We start from the raw sequence: 21,406 nt of genomic DNA, 5'->3' as shown, positions 1-21,406 counted from the left end.
AACAAAGAATAATGATCAAGAAGAAGTGTCCAATCAATGGAACAATGATTCCTATTTATAGAGGGCCCCCATGAGTGTTGAAGCATCGCATGGCAGGAGGCCAGAAGTGGGTTATTATTTCAAAACTCTTTAAATGTTGCATGCTTCGGCTCAAACACTTTTAAATCATGACCAGACTAAGTAGCGTAAGTGATCCGAAACAAAAAAAATGTCTTGTATAGAATAGAAAACAGATAACCAAACAAAAAATTCATGTGATAAAAATAATAGTACTCAATTCATTGCATTACACATATGTAACTGCCATTAGTGAATTACCAAAGACTTGGTACAAACCAAAAAGGAAAAGGGACACAAGGACTTGATTTCTCCGTAGTAAAATATCTGACGCGGTTATCATCCAAGCAAATACTCCCCAATTGAACGCCTGCCCATGGGTTTGGAGCACAATAAAAACGAAAAGCAAAAAAGATAATATTTCTTGTAATTAACTTTTCAGTGCTATTAAGTGCTGCCCTTGACATTACCATGCTCTTGATATAGCCAACAAACAGCACGCGGTCCCCCAAGTTATCAACCTTGATCCACTGATTAGTTTCATTACTTGTCTTCAACTTGAATACTTCAACTCTGGTCATCTCAGGCGGGGTAAGATATTCGGTGACAGTGCTCAAATAGCCAGCATGTTGTGCTTCGTAAGCACAGTTACAGAACATGTAAATGAGGAATAAATCTCCTAATGCATCATCTTTGACTAGGCAGGGGAAAACTTTACCCATGTCAAAACGTTGGTTACCAATTACAGTTGATACTACTCGTGGCGTTGGTGGAAGCATAGCTAATACTTTAGGCTTTGGGGGGTTGTCACTCGAATCTTGCAAATCATAAATCAATATGGACTTGAAAGTTAGAGCATACAATTTCGTATCAATAATTTCCACATCCATAAAATGAACCCCTGTATCCCTATCTGCTTCAATTGTAGTCCATGACTTGTCAGAAAGTCTACAAAATGTAATGTGACAATAATCATTGAAGAGACAAACCAAAAAACAATCCAAGCAATCGGGTTTGGAGGAGGCTACCATTTTTTTCATCAACAACTTATCAGCTTGAAGGGGAGAGTTGGATGGGAAATTTAACACTGATGGGACAAAGACTCTAGCATTAGTTACTGGATTGAAGAAGAAAATGGTAACACTACGACTACCCACATTAGAATATTCCCTCACAATCATCCATCCTTCAACTGAGCCTCGAATTCTCTGTATTTTCTCAAGTAGTGGTCTTTTGGAATAAAGTAGACTTTCTGTCCTCAAGCTTAAAACTCTGGATGATTCCTTATATTTGAGGACAAGCACTGGCAGTTGAGGCAATGGGTGGCAATGCTTGTTTGCAATGGCATTAGCAACGGTATCCCTCCAAGGGGTGCATATTTCACGCAATCCAAGGCAATCTTTGAGGCACAATCGCTTCATAATCAGTTCCATGATATCATCTGGGAGACTTGTCCACGTGCACTCATGTTTCTTCTCTTCTTTTCCACTCAATGTTTTATTAGCAGTTGTTCTAATCTTTAACAAGCTTACTTTCAGCGTGTTCCATATGCTATCAAAGCAGCGTGGTTGAACGAGGGATGAACATGCACAACTTTTCTCATGATGTGATGGCATCTCTCCAAAGGGAAAAGACATCAAGCTGTGCCAAAAAAATATTGTATTTTTGTCTTAACTTTAGAACTTTGTTACAATCAATAACAACAAAAATAGAGAAAGATTAAATGTAAAACCAAATACTTCCAAGTCCACAATCACTCAAAGCTGTATAGAAAATAAGAAGTTGTAGAATGCAAAGAAAAATTAAAATCAAAATTGACCAAAAAATACAAAAAAGCAAAACTTGCAAAATATTGAGCAAGGAGAGAGCCGTGAAAAACAACCGCAGCGCAGAACACCTTCAGAGTGGAACAAGAAGGCTTCTTCAGATTAGGAGTGAGATTCTTTTTTTTTTTTTTTGATAACAGTGAGATTCTTTTTTAGGTTATTTGAATTTGAACGAAAGCAAACATATGTGATATCTGCGACTCCTACGGTTTGTATTTGTAGTGAAATTAGGAAAATATCTTCCTGTTATATATGTGACTGGATCAATTTCTATGGGTACAAGAATAATATCAAACATAACCCAATCAATTACAGTGGTTTGATATACCAAAATCAATGACTAGAAATTGAAAAAAAAAATTATTATTCTTATAATGGTATAAATTGATTTAGTTCCTGTATTAAATTAGGAAAAAGTATGGAAAATCTATATATATATATATAAAGGAGAGTTCACTGCTGGAAAGTTTTACCAAGTGTCACTCCCTGGTTAATTCTACAATTTGGTTATATACAAACTTTCTTTATTGGGTAAATTGAAAAAAAAAACTCTTTTAAAAATTGAATTTTAATTTTTAAATCAAATAATAGTTGCAGACAAGGCATTGAATGTCTCACTGCCCATCACATTGGTATCCAAAAAAAAATTAGCTGTTTTAATTGCTTTTTATGTTGGAATTGGTCATCTCATATGAAATTCGAAATTTTAAATGGTTTATCAATTAAATTTCGAAATTATGTATTTATTTTGCACAATCTAAAATTCGAAATTTTAAATTCAATAAAAAGAAAATTCTTTTCACGGACATGCATTGACGATCTCTATTCATGGAGATCAATAGAAACAAAAACAAATTTCACAATTGTTGAAGACCTGGTCGTCATTCAATTCACAATTTCGTTATGGTTATTTAAAAAAAAATATATACACAATAATGATATAACAAAGACATTACCTTTGTTATATAATGATTCAAATATCATAACAATCAAAAATCAAGAGAGTTGACAGACAAAATAAATTAGATAATCAGGTGTTTTAATTGCTTTTTATGTTGGAATTGGTCATCTCATCTGAAATTCAAAATTTTAAATGGTTTATCAATTAAATTTCGAAATTATGTATTTATTTTGCACAATCTGAAATTCGAAATTTTAAATTCAATAAAAAGAAAACTCTTTTCACGGACATGCATTCACGATCTCTATTCATGGAGATCAATAGAAACAAAAACAAATTTCACAATTGTTGAAGACCTGATCGTCATTCAATTCACAATTTCGTTATGGTTATTTTTGAAAAAATATATATACAAATATACAATAATGATATAACAAAGACATTATCTTTGTTATATATTTGATTCAAATATCATAACAATCAAGAGAGTTGACAGACAAAATAAATTAAATCCCACAACCAAAACTATCATATCAAATAAACTATCATACCAATATTCTTTTAAAAATTAAATTTTCGAAATTTTAAATGGTTTATCAATTAAATTTCGAAATTATGTATTTATTTTGCACAATCTGAAATTCGAAATTTTAAATTCAATAAAAAGAAAACTCTATCAGATAAACTATCATACCAATATTCTTTTAAAATTTGAATTTTCAAAATTTTTAAATGGTTTATCAATTAAATTTCGAAATTATGTATTTATTTTGCACAATCTGAAATTCGAAATTTTAAATTCAATAAAAAGAAAACTCTTTTTACGTACATGCATTCACGATCTTTATTCATGGAGATCAGTAGAAACAAAAACAAATTTCACAATTGTTGAAGACCTAATCGTCATTCAATTCACAATTTCGTTATGGTTAATTTTTAAATCGAATAATAGTTGCAGACAAGGCATTGAATGTCCCACTGCCCATCACATTGGTATCCAATAAAAAATCAGCTATTTTAATTGCTTTTTATGTTGGAATTGGTCATCTCATCTGAAATTCAAAATTTTAAATGGTTTATCAATTAAATTTCGAAGTTACGTATTTATTTTGCACAATCTGAAATTCGAAATTTTAAATTCAATAAAAAGAAAATTCTTTTCACGGACATGCATTCACGATCTCTATTCATGGAGATCAATAGAAACAAAAACAAATTTCACAATTGTTGAAGACCTGATCGTCATTCAATTCACAATTTCGTTATGGTTATTTTTGAAAAAATATATATACAATAATGATATAACAAAGACATTATCTTTGTTACATATTTATTTCAAATATCATAACAATCAAGAATCAAGAGAGCTGACAGGCAAAATAAATTAAATCCCAAAACCAAAACTATCATATCAGATAAACAATCATACCAATATTCTTTTAAAAATTGAATTTTCGAAATTTTTAAATGGTTTATCAATTAAATTTCGAAATTATGTATTTATTTTGCACAATCTGAAATTCAAAATTTCAAATTCAATAAAAAGAAAACTGTTTTCACGGACATGCATTCACGATCTCTATTCATGGAGATCAATAGAAACAAAAACAAATTTCACAATTATTGAAGACCTGATCGTCATTCAATTCACAATTTCGTTATGGTTATTTTAAAAAAAATATATACACAATAATGATATAACAGACATTATCTTTGTTACATATTTAATTCAAATATCATAACAATCAAGAGAGTTGACAGACAAAATAAATTAAATCCCAAAACCAAAACTATCATATCAGATAAACTATCATACCAATATTCTTTTAAAAATTGAATTTTCGAAATTTTTAAATGGTTTATCAATTAAATTTCGAAATTATGTATCATACCAATATATATTTGATAATTTTTTATTTAGTTTCTTATCTCATGCCCTGTACCCTAAAAATTTATTTAAAATTGATTTCATTTGTCAAATTTGTTGGCATGAGTTGTATATATAGATTATACATGTCCAGCTCAAAATTACACCCAAAAAACAAGCATATAATTTATTTCAAGATTATATAGTCATTTTTATTATAATTTTTTAACTTAGAACTACGTCGTTTTGGGAGTGAACGCAGATAACTTATCTACATATTCATTGTGAAAATATTAAAGTCATATATATATATATATATATATATATATATATATATATATATATATCTAAAAATGTTAAAGAGGACATAATTGTGGAGATAATACAGAGATGTGGATTCAAAAGAACTAAAGACTATGTACCAAAAAAAAACACTAAAGACTTGGAAAGTATAAGGAGATTCTCAAATTTATTTCTACACTCACTAACAAATGGCAAAGTTCATCAATAATCGAATTTAATGAACAGGATCACCATGCATTTTGACAAGCAAGTTTCTATATACTGTAAAATAATTGTGCAGAAACATTAGAGAAAAAAAAAAAGTAGTCTAGAAATTTTTTAATGAGGTGGCAATTCATGAATAAATCCTATATAGATTGTCCTTATCTTTTTACAATTTAGGATTATTTGCACGCAAAATCACTTCTCAAGTTGCTTCAAGGGAAAAATATTTGCAGCAACAATTACAACTAAATCCTAAACCCTGACTTCAAAATATTCTCCCTCAAACCCATAACTTCAAACAATCTTCTATTGTTGGATATATTAATAATATAGTTCAATAGTATCTTCACATACAAGCCCAATATGTGAAATCATAGTTATTTAAATGTATATGGGCTCGAGCCCAATATCTTCCATTATCTCTAGGATTTCCTGAGCTGAAAGTGTCACTGTTGAACATTTCAAAGTTAGTGCCTCTTGGTGTAATACTTCAAGCACCAACCCTGCCTCCAAACTAGGGATGGCAAAAATAAGCCAACCTGTCGGGTTGGCTTGTAACCCATACAAAGTAAGCCGAGTTGGGTTGGCAAAAATGAGTTGACAACCCAAGTCAGCCTGATCCAAGCCAGCTCAAAAAAAAAAACTGAGCCAACTCGCGAGTCAAACTAGTCAGCTCACGGGTTATCCTTTTTCTTATTTATTAAAAAATACAAAAGAATAATAAGAAGGTCAGATCTGTTCAAATAAAATATAAATTTTTTTTTATGTAAGTTTATGTTTAGCAATTTTAATTATCTTATATCATCTTTTTTTTTATCTTACTTCAATTATCATGTTTTTTCATTTTTTTAGGCTATCCCCCCCTTTTTCGAGCCATCCCTAAATCGGTTCGGGTCGGATTAGGTTTTCTGTCTCATTTTTTTTTAGTCAACCCTAACGTTAGGGGTGAAAGTGAGTTGGGATGGGCCGAGCTTTGCCCCGTAAAGCCCAAACTTATGCCAAAAAATTTAATTTGGCCTGGCCCAAGCCTAGTATGAGTCTAATTGTTAGTCTGGATTCGCTCGTTTATAAAAAACAAATGGCATGCCTTGACCCGTTAGCCTGTTAATTTTTAACTTACAAGCCGAAACATAAATCAACTTCACAAAATACTCAAATTTTGTTACTAAAACAAAAATCACAATTTCAACGTTTAAATAGAACCATGAATCACAACAAAATTCATATAGACAATCTCACATGCTGAGATATTGGTTCCTTCTACATAAAAAAATAAAGTCAAATTTCTATTAAAATTTAATCGAATATAATTAAATTATAAAATAATGTCAATTGATTAAATTTATACTTTTTTTTCAAGTCATACCTATTATGTAGCCAATCTCCGCCGTATATTAAAGCTTGGATGTTATTTTCAGCCAAGCTAAAACGATAGGCATTAATAACTCCTCCTCCAGCACTAAATGTTGATTCTGATAGTACTGTAGAGATTGGTACAGATCTTATGCAACTTTCAAAGATAGCATTGGTAAGGAAACGAACCTAGATCCTTCCACCACCTACTTAGCTCACATGCACCAAGTGAACCTATGAAGCACCGACACTTCAAAAATCCTGACGTGTCGTGTCCGACACTTTCCGACACTCTCCGACACTTTCCGACACTCTAATACGCGTTATAGAAATTCAAAAAAAAGTTCAAAGGTTGTGTTGCGTTAAGTTTTTAGTTCCAACTATTAGATTCGTTGGATTACGATTACTATTTTATTGAGTTTAATATAAATATTTGGGATATTTTATGTTGTTTTTTCAAAATTGTTGAATATTATAAGTTTAGTTTCATTTTTTTAAGTTATTGAATATTAAATATAATATACACTACATAAATAAAAATATTATTTAATATGAAAACGTGTCCTAACGTGTCGAAATTTAACATTTTTTAGAATTAACGTGTCGGAGTGTCGTGTCGTATCGTTCACGTGTTCCGTGTCAGTATTGGTGCTACATAGAAGTGAACTATCACCATTTGATACTACTATGAATAATTTTTTCATTTAATTTAAAATAAATAATATGATATAGGCCGGCCTGTAGGCTTGACATGTAAAAGAAAAGCCTATCATCTACTTTCTAAATAGGCTTCTTTAAAAGCTCGGGCCTGTTATATTTGACTATATGTAATAGGCCAAGCCCGACCTGATATAGGCTAGGCCGTAGGCCCCTGTAGGCCGGCACGGCCCACTTTCACCCCTACGGCTAACCCGACTCGTTATTTCGGGTTACAAACGGGTTGGGCCGGGTTGACCCGTTTTGCCATCCATACTCCATGCCCTTTTCTCTCAAACTCATAACCTCCAAAAATCTTGAAATATTAGCTTTGTGTCTGATTTGAGCGGGTAAAGTGCCTATTCGAAGATCTCATCGAGAGAAACTCATATTTTAGATCACTTCCGCGATTCGACGGAAGGATTTTATAGTTGTAATTTTAAAAGTTGTTTTTTAAAAAAAAAACTTTAATATTATAACTATGTACTATCCCTAGTGCATAGTTATAATTGATTGCATAAGAGAATTCTTTTTGGAGGTACCCTTATTCAGTGGCGGACCCAGAAAATTATATGAAGAGGGACGGAAATTTTAACTAATCCAACTTATAGAATTTTAAATAAAATATAATTTAACAAGTATACTAAATTGACGAATTTAACATAGATTATTTCATTGCCATGTGCCATGTCAACAATGAAAAGTAGGAGAATCACAGTCTTAAACCAAAAAACATGTACAGCGATCTCAAGAGATGCACACATTAAATAATTTTAATAACAAATATAATCACATAACTAAAATAAATCCAAAAGAGGGAGAAACTCGTAGAACTCAAATTATGCAAGCACCTAAAACTAACATCATAAAGTTCCATAATGTCCACAGCACTACAGACCCATCTACTTCAATTATCAAGCACCATAAAGCTAAACAAATAAATTCCAAAAAATATTGCAAACTATAATTATTTTATACCCATTTTTTTCTTTCACTTTGTGTTGGTTTTTGAGCATTCGGAACAACATGAAACTACAAAAAGATCACAACTTTACAAAGAGAAAGTGAAAATACTCACAACAGGAAAATGAGTATCAAGCTTCTTTCTCATGCTAACAGATTTTGGGTATCAAATGAAGCAAAAGAAGGAGACTCAGAAAGTGAAATCGACAGCTTTGAACAAAAACACTGTACCAATCATCAACAAGGTGAAATCAATTCAACTCATTTCAGATCCAAACGATACACAATGCTAATTTTGTTAAAGTAACCCACTAGTTATGAAAAATAAAATATAGTATGTATTTTTTTGGGGATGTAGACATTTTTTTCAGATTTTAGAGGGGGGGCCGCCCATGCACGCCCCCCATGTAGGTCCGCCCTTGCCCTTATTCATAACACTTCTGAGATTCATTTATAGTGGTTATACTCTATGATGCTCGGACACTGACATGGGATATGAAACACGACACGACACGCCGACACGTTAATTCTAAAAAATGACATATTTCGACACGTTGAGACACGTTTTGATATTAAATAATATTTTAATATATATAATATAATTTATATTTAATACATATAACAGTCCATAATAAGTCATATAACCAATCAAATATTCAAATTTTATAACATAATACCTTGTAAATTTTTCATGTCATATTTCATAACAGAAAAAAATTGATTTATAAATGATTTTTTTTATTTTTGTTAATAAACAAATTAAGACTAAAAAAAAAGGGGTCTGAGTGTGTCAGAACGTTGATCACGTGTCGAAAAAAGTTGACCGTGTGTTGAAAAAATGAGTCTGAGAGTTGACCATGTATCTCAAAATATTGACCGCGTGTCGAAATATATCAAAGCATATCGATGTCCAACACGCATTAAAAAAAAAAAAAATCGTGTCGGAGTATTATAGGTTATACTTAATGCTGGAGAATCCAAATTCAGCTTTATGTTGTTTTTTTATTTCATGTCCTCGGCATGATGTTTGGTGGGGTAGCACTTCTGTTTTTTATTAATTAAAGATTACCTAACAACTAGATCTTATTCATAACTTTATAACCTATATTTTAGAAAGGTCTTATTCCAGATGAAGTAGGTCACTACATTTAACCGACCAGTATGCCGACCACTCGCGAATACCATATAATTTCATTATTAAATAAAGAAAAATAATTATCTCATGTTACATGAAATAATTATCTCATGCCAACAGAGACAAAGTAGTGAAGTCCACATTATTTTATTTTTTTTACAAATGGTGGATTCCACTATCTTGTCTCTGTTGCATGAGATAATTATCTGATGCAACATGAGATTAATAGATCCCTTAAATAAAAGAACTGCATTTATTAAATCTCTTGAATATGTTCCACGTTGATCTAATAGTCTAATATATATATATATATATATATATATATATATATATATATATATATATAGTAATTTGCAGTAGCAGCACTAGGGATAGCCTAGTGGTGTTGGGTGTGTTTAGGGAATATTAGGTGTGCGGTTCGATTCTTTGTAATGTCCAAAAAAAAAAAAGTAATTTGCAGTGTTTTAAAATCTCACCCTGCTCCCCGGGTCAGAGGGGTCAAAGGGGGTCACTGCATGTTTTTTTTCCTTAAAAAAAAAAATTTCATGAAACAACATCGTTTATTAAAAAATTAAAATAAAATGTTTGCAAACCTAAATCTAATTATTCTCTTCTCTCCCTGCGATCTTAATGTCTCCAATCTTCACCTCGCTACCGTGAATCTTCTAGAAAAGGAAAGAATTTTACCCATTCAAATGAAATCCTTACTTCCGTGGATGGAAAACAAAAACTCATTCTTACTTCCTTTAAATTTTCCTTTGTCAGTGACCTCCTCAAAAGAGGAAGAACCGGATCAGCATAGTGACCTCATTAGAATACGAGTTTTGTACTTTGATATTTTGATACTTTAATTAGGTTGTGTAATATTGACTTGTGGTTGTAATTGATGAATTATGTTAAGTATATTTTGAATCTTTGATGATTGGTGGTTTATTTTTTAATATTTTCATATAAGATATATATTTATAATTTTTTAATATATAAACCCAGGTCAGCGTAGTGACCGCTGACCCCCCAGTTGCAGTGACTCTGTGACCCCTGACCTCGCCCGGGTCGAATTTTTAAACACCGGTAATTTGTCTTGATTCTTTAGTAATATATTCTTATGTCGCAAGTAAACATTTGGAATAATCGTTATGATGCATTAGCAGCCTTGTTTCATAGAGAAAGTTGGAGAAAATCATGTCGTAGACACGAATTTCTTTTCAATCCACTGCTGAACTCTGGGCTTGGGCTATCGGCATACAAAAGGGTTTCAAAGGATATCCGAATTATATTCTCAAAAAAAAAAAAAAAATGGATATCCCAATTCTGAAGAATTTAATTTATTATTTATAAATATTCATTTTGGATACAAATTATTTATCAATATTATCATATCTTTACACTTTTTTTGATTAGAAATGAAGGTAAAGAGTGTGTGTGTTTTTTACTATTATCCAACGAGAAAGTAGTGTAAGAGTACAGTAAAAAGAATAATTTGTAAATAATATTATCAATATTCGAATCCAAGAGGCTCAGAGCTTAGTTTACAATCTACATTATTCTGATTATTATTCTTATGAGTAATCATCTCATTTAAAAGTTTGAGCTAATTAGTAATGAATTTTTAATAGTTTTATATTATATCTTTTTAACGCACCCCAACAGACAAGAGCTCTTTGAGTTTAAAGCATGGAATTGCACAAGTTTATTATTTTGATTCTATTTTATGTTGACTTAATTTCAGTATAGAATGGGAGGCTATAATACCATATTAAACCGTCATTTCACCTTCTACAAAAAAAAAACAATCATTTCACCTAAAAACTTAAATTGGTAGGTGATGAGCCTTCTATGATTTTATATTATATTTATTTTATATTTTTCTAACACATTCTCTTACATAAGAGTCCATTGAGCTTGAAGAATGAGCAATGCTTCAGACTCGTATATGTTAACAAACTCCATAATATTTAATTATTTATTAATAGAATAGAGGGGATGAGAATCAAGCTTATAATCACTTAATCACGTCAGCTCTATGTCAATTCAACTCAAAAGTTTAAGTGATTAGACGAAGATACAAATTATGAAACGATCAATCCAGAGAAAACGGAATATGACCACGGATATTGAAGCCAATTCCCTACCTCAATTCCAACAGAGGTCTCTTATCTTAAAAGGAAAATAGTTAAAGACACCTAGTTGGGCTCTCAGTACAATAATAACAAGATTAAATTTGTGAAAGATCAACTTGAAATAATAAATCCTGTTTTCTTCATTTGTTTTTCTTCTCCCATTAAAGGGGGAGGGGGAATGAGTAATTGTTTGAAGACTCTAGCTGTAAGCATAACACAGGTAGGAAAAGAGTATTTCCATTTGTTCGAATTTATTTATTTATTTTTTTATCCAAATTGATATGTAACTGGGGCGTTTGGTTGAGGAAATTTTTTTGGAATAGTAGGGAAATGTAATAGATAGAGAAATGATTGAAAAGATAGATAAAGTGAAATAGGTAGAAAAATGTAAAAAAAAGTTGTTTGGTGGGGAAAAATTTTACTGAAAAAATTAGGTAACTTTATGAAATCAACAGTGCATTAAAAGTCAGATAACCGGTTTTCCGAAAAATCCCACCTTCAAATTGGGTTTCTAAACAGTGCAGATATCTATGTTTCTCATAAATCCATACAAATTGGATAGATGAGTTTTTAGTGAAAATACGTTGAAACAAACATGGTGTTTCTAAAAGCCATACTGGAGAAACATAGATATCCGCTGAAAAGCTCCCAACTAAACACCACCTAAAAGCTACATGTGAGATAAAGTGGTCCAGCATTTTTTTTAATATAAAGGAATATAGTAGAATTGGATGCAAGAACCTTCCAATTGATGGCAAAATATCTTCAACCCATCCAAGTTAATGCAGTGTCCGCAGATTCCTCTTTTAATCAGACAAAATGGGCAGAACAGATATGATACTTATTACTGAATTTGAAGCGCAAGGAAATGAAACATAGTGTGAAAAATCTTCCATATGACCTTATCTATTATTTTGCATGTATATGCAAGAAAATTATAGTCCAGTCTCAGCCATAAATAATGAATTAACATAATTAAACAGACAAAATTTTGATAAAATTCAAGGATAATTGTTGGATAAAATAAAATGCTAAGAACACCCGTTTATCTAGAGACAATAAATATGTCACATCAGAAAAAATCTGGACTATATAAGATTTTTCATCAATACTTGCATCTCTCATCTTTTAGTTGGGCTCCTTACTTATCAAGCTAAGCTATTTTGAGCAAAATGAAGGAATTAATAAAGACCCTCTTTACAAAATTATTGCCAGTGCCTTTGATTACAAGGAATTGGTCTAGACTTTAGATTCAAGTCTCTGTAACGTGCCTTATTACAACATTGCCTATAAGATGCCACCATTTGTTTTGTAGAGCTCTCTAATTCTCTCATCTCATCCAAAACTATTTGTCTGTTCCGGCACTCTATACTGCAGAAACCTTGATCTCCCCTGCATATATACAACCATATCCAAGTTTTATTAGGAAATAAAACATACCGAGATTTTTATAATCATCTCATTTTTTTCTTAGGGGATTATTTAGGTAGCTTAAACAGTGATTTATCCAAGATATGTAAAGTAGAAGAAGAGTTTAGCAATACCTGTACATGTAGATATCTTTGTCTGGCCTGAGCTGCTTATTGCATAGGTTGCAAGTTTTAAGGAAGCAAAAGTCTATAGGGATGGTTTGGTTTGTATTTCTAACTGCAGATTTCACAACAACATTTGATTCGGTCTTAGAGTTTGTAATTTGGGTGAGAACCCTTAGACCGACATCCATATGTGTACTCTCAATTGAGTTCACATGCTTTCTTCTTTTGTTCAGCTGCTTCCCTTCTTGTGATTCCACCTTGAAGGGACTCATGAACTTTGGAAACATCGTAAGCTATGAAAGGGAATAGAAAGGGCGATAGAATAGAGTAGAAAGAAGAGTATTTGGTGAGTTATGTGAAAGAAAGCAGTGATGTATATTTAAAGGAAGCATACCCCATCCATGATAAAGACAAGACATCACTTATGTTTTACTCTGTTTAACCCCTAATGCACTTCATAACACGTGCCACAATACAAAATATTTTTTTATCTTAGATCGATGAAACCTTTGATAGACATTTGCATGCTTTTCCAATGGTCAAAGACAAAAAAGGATACAAGAGGGAGAATAATAATAATAAAGTAGTGAATGTCCCTTTCAGCAGCTTATATTATTGCTCATTTGGGCCACACGGTGAAGTGACGCGGACAGAGATTTATTCTTTTGATTTTCAATATGTACACGTGGAACTTGTTGTACAGAGACTAAGACTGGAAATGGATTTAAAATTTCACAATGTCACAATATGTCACGTGGACAAGTTCGTTGAGCACTGTAGCGAACTCAGTTTGCTGATGTGTCACGTTTTTAGTGGACACCAAATTCACTACTTGGAATAGCGAACTTGGTTGCAATTATTGCACCTGCACGTTTTCACCTTCCACGATGACACGTGGCAGACATGCAACGAAGTTCGCTAGGGCGGGCAACGAACTTCGTTGCATGTCTGACACGTGGCGTGGCAGGTGGAAACGTTCAGGTGCATTAATTGCAACCAAGTTCGCTACCCTACATGCCCACGTGACATATTGAGAATTAACACTGTTGGCATGACATTTAGATAAACAAGTTGGGGAACAATAGCATTTTGGTCATTGTTCCTGTCTTATATCTATATTTTTGTGTGTTATATATTTATAAATTTTTTGTTTACAAATTACACTATATATTATGAGTAATATATATACTACTTGAATATGTACTACTTATAATACACAATGTAATTTGTAAAAATTTGTAAATAACAAATTTGTAAATATAACATGTCTCCAATATAAAATAGGTAAGTTAATAATAAAATGAAAAAAGTTTTATTTACAAATTTTTTATTTACAAACTACACTAAATATGACTGGTTATATTTCAATCAAGAGTGTATAATCGATCATACTTAGTGTAATTTGTAAAAAAAGTTTACAAACGATTTATTTCCCTAATAAAGTTTATGAATATTTATAAAGAGAAAGATAAAGATACACTTTTCAAGTGACAAATCTAAGGGGAACAATGCACAACAAAATATTGAACAACATGATAACCCATAGTGAATAAAAAAATATGTTACAAAAAGTGGTGTCGGAAATATACTGTAAATGTGTCACCGCTCCACATCGCAAATTTTATTAAGAGTATATAATTATAATTGTTATCGAAAACAAAGTAAATGTATCATCAATACTATGATTCTTTACTTTTATAAAGGGACACACCAAATTTTATAAGGGGGAGACGAATATTATAGAGTTACTAAGTACTCTAACTTTACTAGAAGGGTATCCATTTCTGAATAAGACATGACATAAAATATAGGCCAAGATTCCATTTTTGGTGTTGGGTTCACGGCACATTTATTTGCCTTTGGAGTCCGAACAAAGCTGCAGAGATTCCTTGTTCTCTAACCACAACATGTCACGAGAAAAATAGCATAGGCAATTGTGCTTGGGTGAATAGATAGATGCTCGAGAGATGGGATCCAAGTGTCACCCATTAAGTAGAGAGGATCAAAATCTCTTAATAACCTAAGCAGAGCAAAGCATGTTGAAACACTGTGCAATCCGGAAAATGACAACTTTTGTAGTGCTTTTGTAATATTGAGGATTAGACACACTTATAATACAAAAAGTTATTAAGTGCATTTATTAGTTTATGATATAATGTAAAACATATGATTTTGAAAAAGAAAAAAAAGAGTCATGTATTACAATTTATGTGGGTGTAACACAGAGTCCTTTATGTTAAAGAACATTTAAAATCTTTGGTCGGAAAAGGGGTAGTTGGTTCAAGTTCACTGATTTTGGCAACGTGGGGAATTATCCACCTCTGAAGCTGTAGCAAAAAGCTCTTCGGTCCAACATTGCCCATAACCGTATGTTTTGAATTTTAAGATACACTTTTGTTCTTAGGGCAGGTTATATTTACAAACTTTTTTGTTTACAAACTCTTACAAACTACATTATGTAGGACCGGTCCTACATTAATCACACAGTGTACGACCGGTCTTACATTAGTGTAATTGCAAAAAAAAATTTGTAAACGGATCATGTCCCTTTGTTCTTATGTATTTTTTGTTGATAGGGTTGTAGGTTACACACAGTATGATCAGTGAAGAAAGGCAGAATATGTAAAATTGCTACTTTCTATCTTGTTAATTGCTGTTTTCTTTCACTGGTACAGAGGTATTATGATTTTGTTTATCTGATTAATTGCAACTAGCAAGAATATGGTGCATTCATTGTGAAATGCCTTTTTATGTCTAAATCTAATTGCCCTACTGTTACAAGTCATATTGATCTATGATTATGATAAATGGTTCATCTATGAAATGAATAACTTCCAGTGAAATCTGTGAACTTGTCTATTTTACTTTAACTGTCATGATAAGTAATCTATGAATATATAACTAAACTTTTGTTTTAAATTATAAATGGCCAGAGTTTGCAAAGTCCCTGTATGACTTGTTTTTCTGTGTGTTCATGCAGTATTTGAAACCTTTTTTTTTTTAGTACAATGAAACCTTTTCTTTTCATACAACAAAAGGAAAGAAGAAATCAGAGGAGTGTGTTTTGTTTTGTCAAGAATTTTGAGATATTGCTTAACATTAATAACGTTGTTAACAAATTTATTGTAATCTATGCATACATGGAATGCTTTCCGCCTGTTTTAACCACACGTGTTCAAAACAATCAAGTATTTTCCTACCCACCGACACCCGTGCTAAATAGCAAGATGGGGCCACATCTTCATAGCAACTGTCAAGGGTGAAGAAGATGATGAAGAAAGTTACTCAAGCAGTCTTCAGGCTATAAAGATATATGATGATGAAATGAATTTGAGATTTCTCATCTATGGTGCACCTTCCACGGCTAAAGCACCATTTTAAAATTTTTGAACAAAAGAATTGCTCACTTAAAGCTGATTGTATAAGTTTTTTCAAAGTAATGCAGTCAAACATGTCACATATGCTGACGGGACTAGTCTCATCACTGACACTGACGGGACTCGTGCCACGTCAGCGCCACGTAGGTAATCCCATTATCGTAAAACTTCGGAAGGTCATAACTTGTGACTCGGGTATCCAAATCAGATGATTTTTTGTTTTGATTTCACATAAATTTTCGAGATCTACGCAATGACACCTAATTTGACATATTTTATCTCCCACAAACATAGTTTGAAGATCTTCTAAATTTAAACGCGTGATTGTAGTACAATTGTTACCAATTCAAATTATATTTGTGAGAGATAAAATATGTTAAGTGAGATTTCATTGCGTAGATCTCGAAAAGTTACGTGAAATTAAAAAAAAAATCATCTGATTTGGATACTTGAGTCACAAGTTATGATCTTCTGAAGTTTTATGATAACAAAACTGCCTACGTGACATTGACGTGGCACGAGTCCCGTCAGTGTCAGTGACGAGACTAGTCCCGTCAGCATATGTGACATGTTTGACTGTATTACTTTAGAAAAACTTATCCAATCAACTTTAACTGGACAATTCTTTTGCTCAAAAATTTTAAAATGGTAATTTTCCCACCTTCCACTATTGTAAGCTAATGTGGAATTATACTTCCTATTTTGTGCATACTAAAAAGTTTAATTGAAATTTTCATGAATATCGAAACCAATTCATTGAAACTTTCAAAACAGTGAGACCTCAAACCAATATTTTTAGAATTCAAGGTGAAGGCGAAAGAGCCACGTATGTGGTGTGGTATATCATTATAGGGATGTCCTTGACAATAATAATATGAACCAAGACTATGCAAAGACTTCTCTAGTGCTGTGTATAACAATGGGGAGGGTGTATAGCGGCTCCAATAGCTCTTATAGTCGACAGAGTAACAACTCACGTAAGCTCTTATAGCTCCAATAGCTCTTCAAGAAAAATTCACTTCTTTGTCAATTTTTCTCGCTGAAATCCAAATTCTAAGCGGTCACCGCTGATTAACTGCATCCTTTGTGCTCCAAATTTTCCAACTTTATTAAATTCCATTCATTTTTTGTTTTGTTTTGTGTACCCTCTGATTTTTTCTTTTTTGGAAAATTTTGTATGTACATGAACTGTACTATTTTGTTTTCCTATTTTGAACGTGGGTTTTCTTTCATTTCTTTTAAAGTTGCCTCCTTTTGTATCAAATTTGATTGCTTTCTGCATCTTCAAAGCACCGTGCCTGTGTCATCCTCGATTGCTCTTGACTTCAATATTTGTACTGGAACAAGCACAACTAGAAAGAATAGAAGGAGAGAAAGACAGATATGGAAACTGAGATATTGACATTGGTTAAACAGATGAACAATTAAAAAATTATAAGGGTTATTTTTGTCATTTTAACCCATTTTCCCAGAAATATTTCGGTCTACCAAACAATTTTTTTCTAATTTTTCTACCAAACTCACTTTCCCACCATATTCCTATTAATTATATTTCTCTGGTAAAAAAATTTTTCTCCTCTACCAAACACCACCAAATAATAATCACAATCACATTGAAATGATAAACCTTCGACTAGTTTCTTTAATCATTTTCAAATTCATATCTCAGCATAATTTTGAAAAACCTCTCGTAGACTTTTACTTAGGATGAGGGAGCATTGATGTCATTGTCATTCAAGAGACCAAATATGCATAACTCCTTTTTTTGATGAATATGTGCATACAAGAAGTCAGGTTGGGTGACGAATTTTTCCTTTCAAAACCAGCTTGTGGTTTTAGAGCAAGTTTGATCAAACAGCTTACCAGTATGCAGCGGAAAGAAACAACAAATGCAAAAGAACAAAATTTGGAGATCAGAAATAGCATTAAAAATACAATTATATGAGGGATCAAAAGTGATTACCTTTTTAAGTTTTTGGAGAAAAGTTAAAGGCTTTTGGAATAGTATTCAAACTCTAATTAAGGTTTTTAGACACATGTTAAAGAAACCTTTAAGCTTTTAAGAAAAGTAGAAAGCAAAAGCGTTTGATGAGTGATGGAAAGATTTGGAGATGTAGTAATTTGTCGAACGAGGCAGCGCCTGCCAATTTTTTTTGGATAAAACAATCATAGGAAAATAAAAGATGAAAATTATGACAAAAATGAAGAGGAAAATTTAGAGTTTATCAGCAAAGTAAAACAGAAATGCGTGGGCCGTAGACAAAAAAATGTTCAATTAAAATAAGCAAAACTAAAAAATAACAAGCTCATCAAAACCTCAGAAAGAGTCTTGGAATTCAGAGAAAGAAGCAAATTTGAATATTAAGAATTCTATGAGAAGCAGCAGCGCTGATAAAATAGATTTGAAATTGTCAAATAATACATTAGCTTTCTAACCCAAGAATTATATAACAAATTGAATTATAGTTTATCTAAACACAGTGTAGTGTATTGACTTCCAAACATTATTTTGAAAGATAAATGGAAAAATTTCAAACTGAAAGAATTTATATTAAGACATCTCATTCGTGGGAAATTTTTAGTTGTACATGCAATGAGGGCTTGTGAGTTGTTCAGTTCAGGTTTTACTGTACAAAGACTCGGTGTGGTCTTAAAGGTTGGCAATTGTAAAAGCTAATGGAAAAACACTGACTGAATTGATGGAGGGATTATGTATGTTTTAGCATTTTATCCCGGTTAGAATGTTAAGCCAGCAAAAAAACTTCTTTTGTACAACACATTACACACGCACTAAGTTAAACAAATATAATATCTTCAAAGAACAAGCCACAATCAGGTATCATCACTGAGAGCAACAGTTAAAGGATGATTTTGACAAAAAATATTTGTAAATTATGGCCATAACATTCCCCGGGATATTTAAATACAATTCTGATTACCATTAAACAAATTTCTGGCCTGGAGCTAACATAGTATCCAAGATTTAAGAATCTGAATACATCACACATTACACTTCTTCTTCTTCTTTTTTTGGTACAAACATTACACTTCTTTAACTTGTAATAATAAAGTAAGAACCAGAATAAGAAAGACAAAGGAATGAGTACATTTCTCTTGGAAAATGAACAAAATAATAGGTTTATAAATGTGAAGAACACTTCTGTAAAATCTTCCAATAATTTGTGTTTTCCAAGTACTAAGTTAATAAAGGTATGTGATCCTATACATTGCAGGACAAACCAAAAAAAATTAAAATATAAAATAAAAAACCCAAAACAAGAACCTGATTCCAATGTAGTGTTATAAAGGCTCTAATCCTAGTTATCATCATGACCACCCTTCTTCTTACTCTTGCGGTATTTTTCCTCAACTTGCTTTGCCTGGTCCATGGCAGTGTCAGCTAGCTTCATGATGTTAGGAACTTTATAATTCTGAGCCAAGTAAACCCCAAAGACTGTCCCTGTTATGAAAGAGAAGCAACTCCTGATTATACCCATTGCAGTTGCTTTAGTGATTGCTTGCAGTGAAATATCTGATATTTGCAAGGATCACAGTCAGAAAAAAAGAAAAAGAAAAGAAAAAGGAATCAGCATCAGGCCAAAATCATCTTAGAAGTCTTTTGAGAGTTTTTTTATGTGGTTCCATTCCATCTTCAAACACATTGGTTATCATTATCAGATTCCATGTTACACTTCCCTTTATGTAACTTTAAATGATTTAATGAACAATGAACACAAGTAAACCCCAAAATGTATGGACAATACAGAGATGATGCATAGAGAAACTTTGTTATTAGATTTCAGTTTCACCTTCTCAAACTACTTAAATTTAAATGATTAAAAGAAAATGTTCTCTCAGTTCACTCTACCCGAAAATAGCTACATTAAAAGAAAATTAGGAACACAAAAACATGGTTATGATGAGAAGCTACTTGCTAAACAATTAATCATACACATTAAATTATCCATTTTTCTCAAAAAATAAAATAAAATAGAAATTACACGCCACAAATCCTACACAGACTAACAATTCTCTTTCCAACAAACACATCCATAGATGATACAAACAGGGGGGGGGGGGGGGGGGGGGGGGGGGAATATCGTACCGAATTTAAGGAAACTGTCGATATTGATTTGATTTCGCGAGTTGCCGAAACGAAACGGGAATTTCGGTATTATGCTGGTATATCAATTGCAGCAAAACTGCAAAACCTAACACGATTCAGGGAAGAAGACCGTAACACAGCACCCTATTCTTCACAGTATTAAACGCATCGTTTCACTTCTTTTATTTATTTAACAGAAAATAAATAAATAAAAAATCATGAGGTATTATATCAAGACTTTTTAATCCTTTTGTCTTTCATTAATTAATAACCATTTTGTTCCTTATCCAAAATTATCTACCAATTTGCCTTTCTTTAATCGATTAACTTAAAGATTTAATCGATTAAATGGTCAAAACTGAAAAAAAATGGTTGACTTGAAGATTTAATCGATTAAATATATCTCTTAATCGATTAAATATCCCTCTTAATTGATTTAATCAATTAAAACTTATATTTAATCGATTAAATATCCAAATGAGCGTGAAAATATTAATTGAACGAGACAAACACGGTATTGAAGGTTATTTGAATTTTGAATTTAATGTAACAGAAGTTGATTGCGATTTGTATTTAATAGGAGCTGATTGCGTTCTATTAAATACCAAATGCAATCAGCTCCTATTAAATACAAAACGCAATCAGCTCCTATTAAATACAAATCGCAATCAACTCCTATGACATTAAATTCAAAATTGTCAGTTTCATTTAAGTTGGGGCAATACTTTTCTCATTATACATGAAATATCATTGTCTCATGTAGAGACGATTAAGTGGGTTCAACAATTAAAAAAAAGATTCATTTTTTTTGCAGTTACTGTATATAAGTTATTTGCAGTAAGTCCAATAAGACATCGTTTTGGGGCAAAAATTATGGTGTTTTTATAATTTTAATTTATTTCAGGGTTATAATAGTCTTTATATTTATGATTTTTTAATATTTCAATACCAAAACGACATCGTT

At 31.8% G+C, this 21,406-nt stretch overlaps 3 protein-coding genes across 3 annotated transcripts; all 3 read right to left on the bottom strand.

Annotated features, from left to right (window-relative positions):
* Nucleotides 1-314: 314 nt before the first annotated feature.
* Nucleotides 315-1,673, bottom strand: LOC133296524 (uncharacterized). The gene has a single exon (XM_061495523.1). It carries the CDS (start codon nucleotides 1,671-1,673, stop codon nucleotides 315-317), a length of 1,359 nt encoding a protein of 452 aa, XP_061351507.1.
* A 10,930-nt stretch (nucleotides 1,674-12,603) lies between these two features.
* Nucleotides 12,604-13,314, bottom strand: LOC133296535 (FCS-Like Zinc finger 17-like). Its single transcript, XM_061495539.1, has 2 exons — nucleotides 12,970-13,314; nucleotides 12,604-12,817 (listed from the first exon to the last, which is right to left on the bottom strand). Exons 1-2 carry the CDS (start codon nucleotides 13,245-13,247, stop codon nucleotides 12,631-12,633), a joined length of 465 nt encoding a protein of 154 aa, XP_061351523.1. The 5' UTR covers nucleotides 13,248-13,314; the 3' UTR covers nucleotides 12,604-12,630.
* Nucleotides 13,315-19,495: 6,181 nt separating this feature from the next.
* LOC133296534 (uncharacterized) lies at nucleotides 19,496-20,581 on the bottom strand. The gene is made up of 2 exons (XM_061495538.1): nucleotides 20,443-20,581; nucleotides 19,496-19,869 (listed from the first exon to the last, which is right to left on the bottom strand). Exon 2 carries the CDS (start codon nucleotides 19,832-19,834, stop codon nucleotides 19,655-19,657), a length of 180 nt encoding a protein of 59 aa, XP_061351522.1. The 5' UTR covers nucleotides 19,835-19,869; nucleotides 20,443-20,581; the 3' UTR covers nucleotides 19,496-19,654.
* Between the last annotated feature and the right edge of the window lie 825 nt (nucleotides 20,582-21,406).

This window comes from Gastrolobium bilobum, unplaced genomic scaffold, assembly GCF_033153095.1.
Source record: "Gastrolobium bilobum isolate Gb01-03AN ecotype WA unplaced genomic scaffold, APGP_CSIRO_Gbil_v1 utg6230, whole genome shotgun sequence".
Lineage (NCBI taxonomy): Eukaryota > Viridiplantae > Streptophyta > Magnoliopsida > Fabales > Fabaceae > Gastrolobium > Gastrolobium bilobum.
The sequence above is the reverse complement of the archived record's forward strand: the minus strand, read 5'-3'. Positions and strand labels throughout refer to the sequence as shown.